At 32.2% G+C, this 19,369-nt stretch overlaps 1 protein-coding gene across 1 annotated transcript in view; it reads left to right on the top strand.

The window, feature by feature from the left end:
• The window catches only part of LOC124539458 (nose resistant to fluoxetine protein 6-like), a 52,253-nt gene extending 33,535 nt beyond the window's left edge, over nt 1–18,718 (top strand). The window contains exons 7-13 of the mRNA XM_047116854.1: nt 472–638; nt 1,856–2,041; nt 10,066–10,245; nt 10,974–11,124; nt 15,010–15,190; nt 16,972–17,114; nt 18,471–18,718. Coding sequence (XP_046972810.1) covers nt 472–638; nt 1,856–2,041; nt 10,066–10,245; nt 10,974–11,124; nt 15,010–15,190; nt 16,972–17,114; nt 18,471–18,668 — 1,206 coding nt within the window. The 3' untranslated portion in view covers nt 18,669–18,718. The remainder of the gene's footprint in view (nt 1–471; nt 639–1,855; nt 2,042–10,065; nt 10,246–10,973; nt 11,125–15,009; nt 15,191–16,971; nt 17,115–18,470) is intronic.
• The last annotated feature ends 651 nt before the right edge of the window (nt 18,719–19,369 follow it).

Raw genomic sequence — 19,369 nt, 5'->3', positions numbered from 1 at the left:
CCTTACAACACCAGCAGGGTAACACCAATTGCAATCCAGGGCAAGAAGTCATAAGTCATGAGTGAATGATCTTGCACGAGTCCAATAACAATCTTCCATATATGTACCCACCAAGCCGCATTTGAACAACGTGTCGAAATAAGCTCTTAACTTCCTCTTTCGATATAGTGTATAAACTAATAAAACTTAGACAATCTGTAAACTAGATTCATAGTTTTTGCGTAAGCGAACATGACTTACTTACTGTATCAATGTGTAATACAATAATAGAACACCATTTCCTCATTTGCACGGATTACCTGAAGCGGAAAGTTTTGCGTAACGCATTGCGCATTTTCCAACTAACATTTAATCATTTAAAGGCAATTAACTGACAGCGTAGAGATAAATTATAATGAAACCATTTTCAGAAGTTATCAAATGTTATTTTTTCTTCTTGATTAAATAATCAATGTGTTTTGTATTTTGCAGTCTTACGACGATTTCTTCAAGGCCTTGCTGTTCAATGCACGAATCATCGTTCAGATTTTCTTCGTTATGGGGGGTTTCCTTATGGCCTACAAGATGCTGGTTTACGCTGAAACCCACCAGTTCACTTTGAAAACGGTGCCCATGGCTATTGTTAATCGTTGGCTTAGGTAAGGTCAATGAACTTTTATATATTATATCAGGTTGCCACTTGATCGTTACGACATTTTTATCATAAGATAGTTAGGTCTTGTAATTTCAAATAGAAACGTTTTTGTAACCATATAATTAATTGTATACAGCGTGATTAGAAATAGTGCAATTTGGAAAAAAAATACCTTTGACCTTGATGTAGACAAACCGGTTTCAGGCAGTTACGATACAAGCATACACAGAATGATATGAAATTTGAAACAAATTTCATAATTATAGTATGATCCCTTTTTGAGGTATAGTGTGCTTTGACTAAAAAATGTAAACTGTTACTTGTATGAAATGACGCATCATCTTTCCAAAATACTGAGTTCTCAAATAGTACTTACTGTATCTTTTTAGCTTACAACCAAGCAATTTCTAATTACATGCAACAGTTAAATTTCCTGCAATCTTTAATAATTTGCGGTAACAACTACGTGTGCCCCTGTTACACCTTATTAGATGAAGTATCTTACAGTGAAAGTTCTGTCAAATTCGGTTCAGCCATTTCAGAGATAAGCTAAAAAAGACAGACAGACAACAAACATTGTAAGAAAATTGGTATGCACCGTGTGCATACATTTAATAAAAAGTAGTTATTTTAATATTACAAACAGACACTCCAATTTTATTACATATACAGATAACGGTGCTATCAGTCACGAATCTTTCATCGTTCAACGATAATATATCGTAGCGTTTGAATGCAAAGTGGTTTCACAGCAACTGCGTGAAATTAAGCATATTGAATTTATAGTCATGTCACATTCCTTATTTACGAGGCTTATCAATATTCAATGGGATATCCATTAAGATGTAATATTCAGAGGAATACATGGACTGGCTTTACATTAATGTATTGCATTTGACGTACATATCATGCAATCGAATTTAACAAATGTTTTCACATATATTAAAGTACTCAGAACATTATATTATAAAAAAAATATATATTTACAATATTATCTATATTTATATTATAAATTTGAAAGTAACTCTGTCTGTCTGGCTGTCGCTGTTTCACGACAAAACCGCTGAGCCGAATTTAATGAGATTTGCTATGAAGCGATCTTAAACTCCAAGAAAGGACATAGACTACAACCAACACACTAAAACACGAGTGAAGCCGCAGGCGATTACTACTAAGAAAATAATTACAATTTATTTTAAGGGACACTATTTTTTTTTTCAGATTAATGCCGGCCGTTTTGGTAGTGATGGGTCTAGCTATGACCTGGGTACCACATTTGGGTTCTGGACCGATGTGGGATGCAGTGGTCGGGCGTGAACGAGAGATGTGCAGGAATAACTGGTGGCAACTCGTGATATTGATGCCTAATGTATTCCCGTTTGAGCACCTGTGTTTACCTCAAGCTTGGTAAGTGTGAAATCTTCTTCCAATTATATTGAAGCAATAATAAAAAAATAGGAAAAGAAAAAAAGTTGCCCTATGAAGATTTCCAGGCTATAATCCATATCTGTGTTATATATCATCTCAGTTTTTATGAGCAAAACCAGAGCAAATTTAGCGCATGCAATGGTTATGTTAAGTAATAACCATTGTCAAGAACTATCTTTCGCATCTAAACACACAGTTAGTAAGATATAAAAAATACATTGGAATATCTTAACTAAAATTTTACTAATATTATCAATTTAATGTAAATAATTCCTCGTATTATATATTTTTTTTAATTTAGATTTAATTGTCACTTTGTTGTTGAAGGTTTTTTTTTTTTATCTACTGTTGCAATCAAAATTTGTTTCCCCTATATACATATATTATCTACAAATTAAGGACAATAAAAGGTGATGAACAGGTGATAACAAGACGTTTATCTTAAATAACACTCCAAAATCAAAAATGACTACATTCGAGTAGGCTTTTACAATATTTATAAACATTTAACAAAACTATATTAAAATAAAGCTACTATTGTTTCTAAAGGTATTTTCTTAGCGAGAAGACAAGGCAAGAATCTATGCACTTACTACACAAATCTATATCAGTTAAATATAGTTGGATAAGATATATCTTGAAATGCACCTACTTATCACCACGTTTTTAAATTATCTATATAATGTAGTTCTTTATTTACTAAGGTTTTTAAAAAATCATTTTATGTTGTAAATCAGCAAAGTAAAAGGTCAAGAACAATCCAAATCAGTCAAACAATGTGACGCGTAACGCAAAACTCTTATTAAATAAACAAACATACAACGCAAGAGGGATTACGCAAATCGACAAAAGACCAACGTATGTGATATACATCTCTGCAAATAAACCTTGTGCCAGAAATTCCATAAGACATATCGTACGAGACATCTGATATTACGAATAACTTAAATACTAAATGTTGGTAACATGTATTTTAACATAAAAATCTAAGAAACATGACTTGAATAGTACCAAATTGTAACAGTCTGCAAATTTCCCACTGCGGCGCTAATGCCTCCTTTTATGGAGAAGGTTTGGAGCACATTCCACCTCGCTGTTCCAATGAGGGTTGGTGGAATACACATGTGGTAGAATTTCTGAAATTAGACACATACATGTTTCCTCACGATGTTTGATGATGCCGAGCACGATATGAATTATAAATACAAATTAAGTACATGTTCAGCAGTGCTTACCTGGGTTTGAACCCTCAATCATCGGTTAAGCTGCACGCGTTACCTGGGTTTGAACCCTCAATCATCGGTTAAGCTGCACGCGTTACCTGGGTTTGAACCCTCAATCATCGGTTAAGCTGCACGCGTTACCTGGGTTTGAACCCTCAATCATCGGTTAAGCTGCACGCGTTCTAACTAATGGGACAGTTCAGTCAGTCTTTAAATTTTTACAAATGGGTAAAGATTTCCTCTAAGTATTCCCCACCGATGCGGTGTAATTAATACAGTTAAAATATAGACAGAAATTAAACACTCAAAAAACAGTCGAGATAATTAAAGTAAATAATAACGCAACCTCAGTCAAAAAGAAAATAAAATAATTCAATAAATCGAAACTAAAAATTGCTGAATAAAATTATTGTCTACTTAAATCTTTTGGAAAAACCTCCTTTTTATAACCTGTAAAACCATACAGCATATCTCTAAAACGGCTGGGCCGATTTTGACCAGACTTTCACTGGCAGATAACTAATATAATATAATAGGGAGAAATTTATTCTACAATATTATTATTTTTTTTTTTTTTTGTTAAATTCAAACGCGTACACGGCCGCGCACAGCTAGTATTCAATAAAGTTTTTGACGCTGCCTTTCGAAACTTATTTTAGTTTGATGTATACTGTAACTCCACAGATAAAAAAGCATTTCTGTTTTATAAATGGAACTGACATATCAATCTTTAAATCTAAATTTAAATCTCAGTGTTGCGTCACTGAAATATTAATTGGTTGATTTGCTATTACAGCCAGTTCCAAACAAATAAGGAGTGCCGGTATAACTTCGATTTACATAATCATTGCTATTTTTCATGAACTATAAATTATATTAGATTTGATTCCCTTAAAAAATACGAGGTAATTATCTTAGAACATAACCAAGCATGCAAAGTCCTTACCAATGAAAAAAAAATTTAACTTATTTAAATTTTGATACTATGTCGTTGTAAAAATAGGCAGGCAACCAAAGGCACGAAAAAATAAATTTTGAATATTTAAAAAAAAAGAAACTTATCTCCATTCTCCGCATACCAAGAAAGTATTTATGTGGATTTAAAATAAAATAGTAAACAAAACTAAAAAAATATTAAGTTTTTTTTTATCAGCCGAAATCCTCAAATTAAAGTTGACAACTCACCGTTGACTGTGAATAATTTCGTAGCAAAACCGACTTTATTTCAATTGCATTAAGACTTACAACATATTGAGTACTAATTACTACTTGCACTGAAATTCAATTTAGAGTCTCCAACTTCAAGAAGTACACATTCAATTCATTAGTGCTCGGCTCTAATGAAGGCTAATGGCTAATTTCATTTTTTTAGTTTTCCCGACCAATGAGAATAACTCCAAATAAAAAAGTTCTAGATTTCAAGTAAAATGCTATTAGAAAAGGTTTTTATTAGTTGCAATTACCTACGAGTGAAATTAAATTCCCGTATTTGAGTATTTTGGTGTAAAGAACACTGGCATTCATGGTCAACGCTTATACTCCACGGCATAATTATTTCTACATATAATAAAATTGGAGTGTCTCTTTGTAATATTAATATAGCCCTTTTTTACTCAAAGCAGATGTATGTATACATGGTACATATACAATTTTTTATAATGTTTGTCTGTCTGTCTGTTTGTTCCGGCTAATCTATGGAACGGCTGGACCGATTTTGACGGGACTTTCACTGGCACATAACTAATATAATAGGAGTAACTTAAGCTACAATTTTTTTTGTTAAATAAACGCGTACGAGGTCGCCGGCACAGCTTGTTTATATTATAAATACAATTCACGAGTAAGAAACGAAGTCAGTTTTACAGAGAAGAATTATTACAGACTTTGAGACGTTACAACTATATGATATATATGTATAGTACAAAAACATAGATTGCTTAGATTTATCATAATTGAGGCATAATATCTGCTTATTATTTAAAGAATATTCACATAATTTAAAACCAAAATGTATCTACTATACATAACTTAAAAATATGCATCACATTAAAATATGTCTCCAAGGCCTTAAACCGTGAAGCATCTCGAAGTAGAATTTACAAAAAACAAGGGTGCCAACGTAATCGTGTCGGATTGTCGTTCGATCGGATTGAGAGGGAGGGAGGAAGGAAGTGGAAGGAAAAAAAAACTCTAAAATTCAGCTTAAGTAAAGATGGCTAATCCGAGAGACAGAAAAAAATCATATGTTATATATTATTGTATTTAACGACCATGACTGTATTTTTAAATGTTGAAATAGAGTAACTACTGATATTATTGCCGGTTCTTCTCGGTACACATTCTGAACCGATGGCAGCTTCAATTAGTATAGTTGTTAAATGACGAGTCAAAAGTGCTCGTAAAAGCCTACTTTAACAAAGTATGTTTTTTTTTTTGATTGTCGTAATTCTGAATAAACTGAAGAACTGATATGGCATTGATTACTGTAAGTTCAAAATCGTGGAAGTACAATTAAATGTGTCGGAAGAGCGAAGCAAAGGGTTAGAATAAGGCTCAAAATTTCTCCCTATAAATAAAAATTTTAACAAAAAGAAAAACCGACTTCAAACAAAACACTATTTTAAAACAAATGAATAAATATTCAACATATTTTTTAGAGTCTTCCTAAGTTAAATGAAATGAAAAATATTAGACTACTTAAAAGTCGATTAACGATTATATCATGTAGTTATAGTTATTGGTATATTTGGAGCCGGTGTCAGCCACGGTGCCCTTGCCCCAACAATCAAAAGAAAGAAGCGATACGAGCCCCTTGATTGATCCAGTATATTATTGTATAAAAGGTAATTTGTAAAAAACATATTTGTTAAAGTATTCTCGTATTGTTTTTTGATAGATATACTGTAGGGTTTTATTGGCTGACACCGACTCCAAATATAATAATAATTATAGCTACATGATATAATCGTTAATCGACTTTTAAGTAGTCTAATATTTTTCATTTCATTTAACTTAGGAAGACTCTAAAAAATATGTTGAATACGCAATTATTTTTATTACTTTTTTGTGCATATTCATTTGTTTTAAAATAGTGTTTTGTTTGAAGTCGGTTTTTCTTTTTGTTAAAATTTTTATTTATTTTTTGATTTTAAGTGAAGCTGATGTTGACTAACTATTTTTTTATATGAGTCAGTAACTACTTCGAGGACAATTTCAAAGGAAACTTGCGAATAAAGCAAAAATAGACTTTCGAAAATGCGGATTTAATACGTCACGCGGCGTAAACTACAGGGATCCCTCGAAAGAGCTGTAATCGAACTCAGCAAAAAAACTTTGAAAAAGACCAACTATATTTCGTTCATCATATGACATCACATCACATACACAAAATTTGATTAAAGATAGTAAGATATTCTGCCCCATATCGCACCCTAACTGCGAGCCGTATAGGAGTTCCATCACTACATAGTATAAAACAAAGTCGCTTTCTCTGTCCCTATATCTTTAAATCTACGCAACGGATTTTGATGCGGTTTTTTTTAAAAGATAGTGTGATTCAAGGGGAAGGTTTGTGTATATAATACATGAACAATATAGTAAAGAAACACAGATAATTTTAGAAGTTTGCGATGTGATGTCGTAAATACACAAATTCTGTAGTATATTTAGTATTAGTATTGCACCCGTGCGAAGCCGGGGTGGGTAGCTAGTTGATTATAATATTCGACTATGATAATTACGTAAACATAACCACATTACGGAAGGTGACTCAAATATCCAAATAACCTATAAATAAAAGATTCGACTGAGTATCGCTAACGTGCTCCTCAGAATTGTTCCGTTCCCTTCCGTTCCGTTACTTTGTCATGGATCCTGTGCTCAGAACCTTACCAAACTTTCACCAAATTACCCTTGAAGTATATATTTTATAATAAAAAAAGAATTATCAAAATTGGTTAACGTGATTTTCAGTTATTCACCGATTTGTCGCGCATATACATAATGCAAATTTAAGACTTATGTCGTTTTCATATGGATACCATCATCGGAAAATAATTAAAAAAAAATGAGACCCCACGGGAAGCACTACCTTTCAAACAAAAAAAATTTATCAAAATCGGTCCACCCAGTGAAAAGTTATGAGGTAACAAACATAAAAAAAAAAGAAAAAAAAAATACAGACGAATTGATAACCTCCTCCTTTTGGAAGTCGGTTGAAAATGAGAAAAGAAAACGATAAAATTACAGTAATTAAGTGATATGTACAATGTTTTTGTTTTTATTCGATGGCAGACAAGACATTTGTAGATAATGTCGAATTATCGAGCTCTATGAAATAAAAATCGTGGTAATTATCCCGTTATTAATAACTGTTATAATAAAAATAACCATGTCAATTAATATCTTCGGTAAAATTATTCCTGAAGGCTGTTGACGGAAATAAATCAAATTCCTTTTTTAAATATCATGCAGCTACATAATGATTGTCAAATTACAAAAAACGATTAACAGGAGTAAAATGACGACCTCCGTGGTTAGTAGTTTGTACACCGGTATTCTAATGTGTACGCCATTCCGAGGTCCCAGGTTCGATGTTGATTATTATTAGTTTGTATGTTGTCTTGGGTCTGGATGTTTGTGATGCCATCGTTACTTCTGATTTTCCTTAACAGAAATTTTTTACCCACTTACATTGGAATCAGAGTAATGTATGTGATGTTGTCTCATATTTATTTAAAATCCTATTATCAGACATACAGCTGTGAACATGACAGTTATGTATTAAACGCTGTTGTGATTCACGCGTCCCTAATCGTGTTAAACTGTCTGACTTCCTTTGATAATCACGTGTCTAGACATTTTCTTGTACAGTATACGACACAACTTAGATGTAGCATCCGCAAATTCAATAAAACCGATTACTGCCGATTTACACAACCGATATAAATAGCTCCCTATCGTATCGACGCTATTCGTCGCTATAGATTCTCGCGTCAGTTCAACCCGAGAAGCAAGTGCATGTAAATCGACGTGTCAAATTGACGAATATATCAGGTCATACGTTGTTACGTTTGTGTAAAAATCATATTCAAATAAATCAAATCAAATCAAAACAAAATAAACTTTATTCAAGTAGGCTTTTACAAGCACTTTTGAATCGTTATTTTACTGAAGTGTAAAGAAAGTGAAAGTGAAAGTGTAAGTGTGTACTCTAATTAAGTGAAGCTACCACCGGTTCGGAAAAATCAAAAAATCAAAATAAAAAAAAATCAAAATAAACTTTATTCAAGTAGGCTTTTATAAGCACTTTTGAATCGTCATTTTACAATTAAGTGAAGCTACCACCGGTTCGGAAAGTAGATTCTACCGAGAAGAACCGGCAAGAAACTCAGTAGTTACTCTTTTTTATTTAAGAAATTAATATAAAAAAGAGTAACTACAAGGAATTAATATAAAAAAGAGTAATTATATAAGAAATTAATATTGATAATTTGTAATGGCGTAATTAATTCAGATGTGATTGGTTTTACGAATTTTGCCGATGCTACATCTAAGTTGTGGCGTACTATACTTAAGCCTTATTTCTAGTGCTTTTTATTGCAACAGTGATAATTTATGAGAGTGTTACATTTCTAACATTATTAATATTTATGGCGTGTAATGCTGTGGATAATGTTTCGAAGTTAATTGATACACTATTTATACTTTTACTACGAGCCCAGATGGCCCAGTGGATAGAACGCGTGAAACTTAACCGATCTTAGCAGGTTTGAACCCGCTGAATATTCGTGTGCTTAATTTGTGTTTATAATTCATCTCGTGCTCGGCGATGAAGGAAAAACGTGAGAAAACCTGCGTATGCCTAATTTCATAAAAATTCTGCCACATGTGTTTTCCATCAACCCAGATTGGAACAGTGTGGTGGAATATGTTCCAAACCTTCTCCTCAAGGGGAAAAGAGGCCTTACTCAGCAGTGGGTAATATTATACAAGCTGTTGTTGTTGTTGTTGTTATACTTTTTGTTTTATTGATTAATAATAAAGCACTAAGAGCATGAGTCTTACATAATCTTGCTTTCACAAAGTGAGATGAGAAGTGAACGTCTGGCTCTATATTGATGTATTCAACGTCAATCGACTTCCACTTTTTATCTGAAGCTGTTCAAATTGGAAATTAAATTAAGCAATTTTGTATTACCAGAACATAAAAAGTTCAGTCGAATTAAAAATATTCTCTTTTTTTGAAGTCGGTTAAAAATAAATTTATATACTATTTATTTTCACTTTGAATTAAATAATATAGATTATGTGCTAAGCTTTAGTAATTTACAATATTTCTATCAATAAAAAGACAAACTATTAAAATATACAGACTTCTAAAATAATACAGTATCAGCCTGTAAATGTCCCGCTGCTGGGCTAAGCCTACTCTCCCATTGTGGAGAAGAGGCAACATATTCCACCACGCTTTTCCAATACGGCTTGGTGCAATGTACATGTGCCAGAATTTAGATGAAATTAGACATTTTCCTTCACCAACGAGCACGAGATAAATTATAAACACAAATTAAGCACATATAGGTATATAGTGGTGCTTGTCTGGGTTTGAACCCGAAATCATCGGTTAAGATGCACGCGTTCTACCCACTGTGCCATCTCAGCTCTAAAATGTTACATCACATGCTATTCAAGGAAGTCTGTTAATAAAATACAATACACCGATTTAGAGTTAAGTAGGTAGGCTAACACACATATTGATTATGGAATTTCTTTTTCTAGGTATCTGGGTACGGACACGCAGCTCTTCTTCGTGACGTTGATAATTCTATTGATAATCTGGAGATGGCCGAAATCAGGAGTCCCTGTGCTGTTCAGTGTGATGGTCATCAGTCTGCTTATACCATTTTTGCAGAGTTATTTCATGAATCTACTACCAATTAGAGTCAGTCTATTCCCAGAGTAAGTGATATTAGTCAATTATTATTATCAGTATTTAGTTTTATTTCCTTGAAGTTTATCAACCATAAATGTACCGGCTTTAAAATTGTAATCACATTCGATTCTAAATTATGTATGTTTTTATGATATAGGTTGGCGGACCAGCCACCTGATGGTAAGTGGTCACCATCACCCATAGACAACGTTGCTGTAACAAATATTAGCCATTCCTTACATCGCCAATGCACCACCAATTTTGGGAACTAAGATGATATGTTCCTTGTGCCCGTAGTTATACTGGCTAACTGACCCTTCAAACGAAAACAACAGTACAATAATTTCCCGATAATTTTCAATCATAAGAGTAGATTAAAGATATACTTTGATATGTTGTACGATTGAATCGAAATATTATTAAACATTGGTAATGAAAATTACAAATCAATGATTAAATGAACACTTGCTAAACAACTTACGTATATGAGCTAAAATTGTTTTAGATCAAGTCAAAATGAAATGGTTACTTTTGTAAAAATTTGGTGCATAAAAATATTTTCAACCGTAAATCAAATATACTAAAAGCGTTACAAATAAATTTAGTAAAAACAAACATGAAAGATTCTAAAATTTAGTAGATATTCAATTCCACTTCAATTTACTAAAACAAATTGTACCTTGCTTTTCTCAAGGAAATAACCTGTTTTATGTACTGGGGAACAAGTTTGATGGAATATATATCTTATTTCAAGGTCGATAAGGGATATTTTCGGTTACAACGAAACGTTTTACCATGCCTACGTGTCGGCGCAAGGAAATTGGGCCGGCTACCATCTAGGCGTCCTCACAGCCTGGTTCTATCATAAAGCACAAACCAAGAAATGGGATTTAGGTGAATCTTGGGTAAGTATTTATTGATATCAATTTAAGGTTATACGTTTCATTGAAGTAGATTACTTTTTGGACTTAACTTTATAAGTTTAAGGTAAGGAATTGGGATACTGTAATAAAGTCAAAAAATGTCATGGATATATCATTAACTCTATTAATTTATTATTAATTATTCATTTTAATGATGAGAAGGTGATCCTGGTCAGAAGTGGTTAGAACGCCTAAATTTTTACAGGCAAGCTGACTTTCCATGTGCTTAATATGTGTTTATAATTAATTTCGTGCTCTCGGTGGAGGAAAACATCGTGAGGAAATCTGCATGTAGATTTCAATAAATTTCTGCAACATGTACGCGTTGGAACAACTAACCTTCTCCTCAACGAGGGAGACCAAGCCCAGCATTGGGAAATTTACAGGCCGGTTACTATTACCATATAATTATGAGAAAAATACTTTCACATATAATACTTTAGTATGACCAAAATACTATATATCGTAATTATTTAAAACTAGCTATACCCGCCCGCTTCGCTGAGCATTAGTCGTAGAAAAATATTTTTAAAATTTTTAATTTTGTAAATAATTACTGATAGAATGTACAAATAATCAAGAAACATGCGAGATCTAATCAAATACTTAAAAATTATTTCATTTAATATTCGTCAATGATGTTCTCGATAGGCTGCAGATTGGTCATAACACCCATAAACTTATTTATCAAGATTATATCTTCTTTTTTTTGAATCCGGAAACAGATATGATTTATGTGAATGTTTTTGGCTTGAAGTTTTGATTGGTTGCATCGAATGTAGTTTAATCGTTCGTTCTCGACTATAGCGTACATGTCAACAATGAATTGCTAAAACAGTTGACGATACTTCAGAATATGGTTAGATTAATTATCTCTAATCATTATACGATACGCATAAAAATCCAACTCTTCGATGTCACAGAGCCAGTCGTGAGATTATTTTGATATAGTCCGAGATGATATCCATCTTCTGCTCGCATAATCATAATTGGATAATCGTAATATTTGGCATACGATTGATATTTTTCAGCGACACCTTGATTGTTTTTGTGTCGCTTAGTGATAACAATACCTCGTTTTGTAATTTCTGTACCGACAATTACAGCTGTGACTTCAGGAGCTATGGAAGCTTTAATACGCCTTTTATGCTCTGCGTTCTATCTGCATTGATAATTACTTTGAATCATTTGTTTTTTCACTTTCTAGAGCAGTTTTAGGCATAATCCTAAATTTAGCGATTATTTCTCGATTAGTTGTGGTACACCGATGCTGAACATGCATCGAAGATCAATCTTTTTCTACGTTTTCCGTGAAATAAATGTCCAGAAATTGGGGATTTTATTTAGATACTGGAAGAAGTGAACCAATCATAATATGATAAACTTTAAACGTAGACGCGAAATTATTGTATTGTACAATATTTGTTGCTCCAAATGATGTCATTTAAAAGCATGAATTGTAATTTCTAATATACTGAAGGAAATATTTAGAGTCCTTAATAGTTCCCGTAACGTAAGTAAGAAGAGGTTCTGGTGGTTCAACCAATTGTGGTAAATACATTTTACCAGTGGAGTAGCATATACCATCAGTTTATTTAGCGTGATAATATGGGCATACTATATTCATTGAACCAATGATCACATCGGGATTTATCTTGTTATCATAACCTATATAGTAATTGAAGGCTGATTTATTGAGATTGGTTCTAGTTCTTGACTTAGTCTATTTAATCGTTCATCATCCAGTCGTTGGGCTTGTTAGGTTTGTCAGTATCTCTCGATAAAGATGCTTGTTGGAGGATCTGGAACTTGATCATTTCGTTGAATAACAGTTTTGGCAGCTCTTAAAGTAGAAATTCGGAATCTATTTGTTTCTAAAGGTATTTGTTGCTGGTGTGTTGTTTCCGTAGCTCTTTTGGATGACGCTACGCATATATTGTTGATATTCCGATCTTTTGTTTCTTCAATGGCATGGTGGTTTCTATTTATATAAATAAGTTGTTTTTTTTTGGTTATGTGTCTTACGTTTACATTTTATACTAAAGATTCATTGTTATTGGAGTTATGAGTATACTTACCAATAATGATTATTGTTTCTTATAATCAGAACAGCTAATCACTTCTTCCCATATATGTAATTTATTATAAATTACATAATTATCCCATTTTAAAATGACAATTATTATTGTTGTGATTATTTTATGTTTATTGGCATATGACGGAAATTAAATTAGTTGTTATGCTATTTGAATAGATTTTCATTTTTTATTTCATATTTTATAATTATCGGTTGATCGGAATATAAGTGTATCCTTTTGGCTATCTATATATACTTTTGTATGTATAGATCGCCTATGATTTGCGCAAGTACATGTTTTTCCTGTATGCCAGTTTTTATAAAGATACAGACACCCAAAAATTTCAAAAATGGTAATTAATTAGGAAGGTAATTCAGTCAGTCAAAGAACTCATGACGAATTACGACAAAAATAAGTGTACAGACAGACTCTAGAGATTTATATAATAGTATAGATTTAGTACTCACGTGCGATAGCTTTATTATTAGCGTATTTTATGTATAACTTTGGTGTTTCTATACCGATTTCTATGATTTTTGTTTATGGAATAGTTAATACTGTTAAATTTTGTAATTTGGGATGATTGAGAATGTTATAAACGTAGGAATAGACAAATATATTCAGAAAGCTTCGAACTACTACGCTATTGGGAGTGACACGTGTTATTATGAGTCAACCATAAAAGATAGACAAAGGCTGTCATGGGATATTTTTGGTATAATTTTAAGGAGAACATTTCCGTAATACATGATTTCTGTGTAGCTTTAACCATTAAGGCTAAACACGCGACGGAAGCTCAAAATATGGGGTAACTTCTCCCGTTTTTCAGACATTTCCCTTCACTGCTCTGCTCCTATGGACTTTAGCGTGATGAAAAGTATACTATAACCAGCTCAGAAGTATGAAAAATAATTGTACCAAGTTTCGTTAAAATCCGTCGAGTAGTTTTTGTTTCTATAACGGTTATATGGACAGACAGACAGACAGACAAAAATTTTACTGATTGCATTTTTGCCATCAGTATCGACCCCTGATCATCCCCTGATAGTTATTTTGTAAAAATATTTCATGTACAGAATTGACATCCCTACAGATTTATTATAAGTATAGATGACATGGGATTTAGGTATATAGCGGTTTAATATTTATATCTTTGCCTATTTATAAGTAATGTTTTAGTAATAAAGGGCTTTTTAATAATCGGTTTTAGTGATGATAGTAGTGTTGACACACAAATGGTCAATTTTATGGTGTCCAACTGTAAAAAAGTAACAACCTGTTTATTTCCTTCTAGTGGAAAAATCCTACTAAAGCGAGTGCATTTCAAGGAGATTGCTTCGAGCTTCACACAGTTCTTATGGATTAGATGATAAACGTGCTGAAATAAATTTTAAACCAATTCAGATTCCCTCAAAGTGTTTTCCTCCTGTGTAAATTATAGACACGATTTTTTTTATTTGCTTAAGTTGTTAGACGAGCAGCTGGTGGTAAGTGGTCACCGCTACCAATTAGACATTGATGTCGTGAAATTATAATCGTTCCATACAGTGCCAATTATACAGAACAAAACTAAAAAAAAAATGCATTAAGTGATGTTATCCAGCAAACGATTGCTACGGATATCAATAAAATTTGATTAAAATAATCAAATGTGTAAACTTCTATCACCTAATATATAATTTTAAGCCAAAAGAAAATTAATTTAATTATATAAAATTTAGTTTTTTCTTAAGAGTATGTTTCGCCTGTAAGACTTATGTATGAATAAATTGAACATATTTTGTTGCAGCTTTTGAAGTTCCTTTTCTTGATATCAATACCCGTGGCTGCTGGAACAGTGCTCATGGGTTGGGACCTCCACCACCGGGAAGCATCCGCCTTCGAATCTGCGATATTCAACAGCTTGAACCAAAACTTCTTTGCTCTAGCTATGTGCGTTTTCATCATTGGAAATTTCTACAAATGTAACAGTAAGTATATTACTTCTCAACATTTATTACTGTGACTTAAAAAATCTGTGTGATTTCTTTTCATAAGTGCCTTAAAGTGTGGAGTTATTTGTTGAGATTTCAGTCATGGTATACGAGTTTAACTGCATTTTATAACATAGAAATGTTATTTAAATTTTTATTATATTTCCATTCACTATTCCTAGTGTATGTAACCACTAAGTTTCTATATAATCTTGAATACTGACGATTTCAGATTCTTAAGCAGCTATTTCAATAAATATTTTAAATATCAACGGTAAATCTTTGGTTGACCTGATGAGCATAACATTTATATATCGATTTATCTAGATCTTGTAGGGGACTGTTGTATTTATAGATTGCGGTTGACTGTAGTAGTACTTAATGCAAAAAATTACTATAAAATATACATCGTTCTCGTGTTCATAGTTGGAAAATATTTTGTTCTTTCTTTGAGTCCTAAAAAATAATTAACGTACGAACATATTATGGACGTAAAACAATATTTACCGAACTAACAATATTTATTTAAATAAAACCGCATGTAATATTTTCAAGAAAAAAAGTACGATAAAATACAGTAATTTCTATTTTTTTTTAACCAAAGAACACGGTCTACGATTTAAAAAAATTATACAAGAGTTCACAATTTCATGTACAAATTCGATTAGAAAAGTATTAAAAAGTAAAGTTAAAAAAAAAATCAGTGAAAATTTTAAGAAAACCTCTCCAAGATTTCTCGTATTTACCCGAGCATTAAAATTCGTTTTTCTAAATCCCTTTTAGTTCCACCTTTCTAGTATTACCTTACGTGGCTTACCTCCGAAAACACGTCTTGAAATTTAAACACAAACGTTTGATTGCGAGATATAAGGGGATTACAAAAGAAACCTGGATAAAAATAAAAACGTGAAGATTTGAGTTTTCGATTCGGCTTAACACCGCGTCAGCTGATCCATAATCACCGATAACATTGCTATCCCTGTTGTGTAGGCATTTACGTGATAATATTCAAGCTATTGATGACGCTGAATATTTAACACCAAATATAACAATATGCCTTCGAAATGTTCGGAACGTGAGGGGTATGCGGAATTCAAGCGGCTTGGTATGAAGCCCCGTCTGATAAACCAAGTGCTAGCTACATTACGCAGAGGATTGGACACATTAAAAATTAATCTTCAAAAATAAGTTACAATCTAGCAAATAACAAGTTATTTCAAATATATGATTTGACTTTCTGTGATTTTAAAATTTTAATAATAGAGTCTTTATTATTCTTTGCGAGTCGAGATGGCCCAGGGGTAGAACGCGTGCATCTTAACCGATGATTGCGGGTTAAAATCCAGGCAGGCACCACTGTATTTTCAAAAATAAGTTACAAGCTAGCAAATAACGGGTTAATTCAAATATCAGATTTTACTTTCTGTGATTTTAAAATTTTAATGATAAGGTATTTAATATTCTTTGAGAGGCGAGATGGCCCTGTGGTTAGAACGTGTGCATCTTAACCGATGATTGCGGGTTAAAATCCAGGCAGGCACCACTGTATTTTCAATTGCTTAATTTATGTTTATAATTCATCTCGTGCTCAGCGACAAACCTGCATGTGTCTAATTTCATAGAAATTTTGCCACACGTGTATTCCACCAACATGAATGTATTCCAAACCTTCTCTTCAAAGGGAGAGGAGACTTTAGCCCAGCAATGGGAAATTTACAGGCTGTTGTTGTTGTTGCCAATTTCGTAGAATCATTCAAAGGTTTCTTTAAATGTTCTAGGACTCTACGTTGGAGCTGTAGAATGGGGTCCATTGCAGCCGCTTGGGAGAATATCTTACTGTGCTATGCTGTTACATGCAACTGTACTTAGGACCTATGGTGGTCAACTCAGGAGATCCTTCTATGCTACAGACTACACCGCTGTTTGTATACTTTTTAATACCTATTAATTTCCGTTTTACAATCTTGCACTCTTCATTTGTTTTGCTCAGTAGAAACAGAAACAGATTGGATAAGACTAATGTATATTCATATAACAAATGTGAAAGTAGTCTGTCTCTCGTTCTTTCAAGACCAAACCAATGAAACAAATTTGACGGAATTTGATGTGAATCAAATTTAAACTTCAAGAAAGGACCTAGGCTATGTTTATGCCTAACACATGACAACTAGTATTATATATAATATTTTTATTAAATCTTTAATCGCGTCAGTAATTAATGATACCTTTTAAAATCTCTATAATGTAAAATAAGTTAGCAACATAATGATTACAGAATACTGGAATTAGGATTTGCCTTTTAGTTTGTTTCTAAATACAAAATTCCAATGCCGGGATTAGACTTTAATGTCAATAAATATATTTCGTTTTGAGAAACTACCCGATTTGTATAAAAGAGCGTTGAATATAACAAACTAAAAAAAGACGGCGTATTTTAATAGCTTTCAAGAGATTAAAACTAGTTGTATGAGTGATATCTATTTAGTGGAACCTTAGCTTGTATAATATTTTAAAAGAAATCTATTTTTAGCACAATGCGTTATATATAAAAAAAAGTAGTCTTTTAAATAAAACTAGTTATACCGGATTTGAATCGCGTATATTAATTATTTTTGGCATCCCGACGTTTCGAGCACTTTACAGCGTTCGTGGTCACGGGTCATCAGTTACCTTGACCACGAACGACGAAATGTGTAATAATCGCGAAAATTTAAGACAACACTAAGTAGTCTTTTGCTTGAAAGAATTTAAAATGGGTTCATAAGCAAAATCGTACAAATTAAAAAAAAATTAAAAGTTATCTTAGATTAATTCATCCCATTAATTTATTAATTACTATATATTGTTAAATGTAAATGTCATATGAATTTCTATGATATTTACTTGACAACATACATATTTATATAATCAGAAATGGTATGTTTCTAACAAAATTTTGGTAGACCTAACTTAAGCTACGAATTTAAAAAAGTCTTCAAATTACTCCTGACTCCTTGACTCCTACTGCTTTTTGATACCGATTTATCAAAGCCTGAATTAATGAAATTATACTTTACTAGCGACCCGCCCCGGCATCGCACGACTTTACATTACAAACTTATAAAATTATCAGTATTTCTATACTGTATTGGCTATGTATTATAGATTTAAGCATATAAAGGGACATAACAGAGAAAGCGACTTCGTTTTATACGATGTAGTGATTTTCGTGTTTAAATATAAAAACATATTATATTAAGATAAGATTGCTACAGGATTTGATTGTTTGTTTTACCAGATTATGCTTTTCGCTGGGATCGTATGCACTACGTACATTCTATCACTGCCGCTCCATCTCTTCGTGGAAGCACCAGCATGCCAGGTCCAGAAAATTCTATTTGGGCCTAAGCGACAGACGAAGGAACGGGAAATAAATGGTAATGTGAAGCCTGGAATCTCTACTGTGTCGGTTTCTACGGTATCGACTCATATATAAGACTTAGTGTATTAGATTTGTATATTTTGTAATAAAATTTTTGTACCTGATTTGTCTTTTATTTCCATTTAGCAATTAAATATAATTTAGTAACTAACCATTACTTTTTTATAACTATTATTTTTATTGATCAAAATAATTTTGAATTAAAAAAAAAACAAATACATACGCTAGATCTTTAAAATTACACGGAACGGAAATACGGAACCCTCAAAAGTAATGCGACATTTGAAATATTTCCAAAATACTTAATTATATATTTACTTGTATAATATATAGGAGGGAGGGGAAGTCCTCTCATACATTCAAAGTGTTTTTTGTCGTTTTTTGCCAGATATTAAAATCAGTTCCAGGTAAATGCTTGAACTAATCACAACATTATATCACACGTTTAATTTTATTTAACAATTAATTATCATACAGAAAATTTACTCATATTTGTTGTGTCACGCTACTACACGTTACTATGATAGTTAGTAAATAGACGGATAAAATGGATCTATTTATAGATAATAAATCATTTAAACGCTAGTTTGTAATTCCATCTTTAAATAATTTATAAATGTTGTTTTAAATGGCCTGCTATAAATTTACTGTAAAAATAATATTTAACTTATTGCTCTAAAATACAGGCAGGCGCAAAAAAATATAAATATTTAATTGATGTAATATAATATTTTAAATAATCATGTTTTTATGTG

The sequence above is a fragment of the Vanessa cardui genome, chromosome 22 (assembly GCF_905220365.1).
Source record: "Vanessa cardui chromosome 22, ilVanCard2.1, whole genome shotgun sequence".
Taxonomy (NCBI): domain Eukaryota; kingdom Metazoa; phylum Arthropoda; class Insecta; order Lepidoptera; family Nymphalidae; genus Vanessa; species Vanessa cardui.
This window is presented reverse-complemented; position numbering and strand designations above follow the sequence as displayed.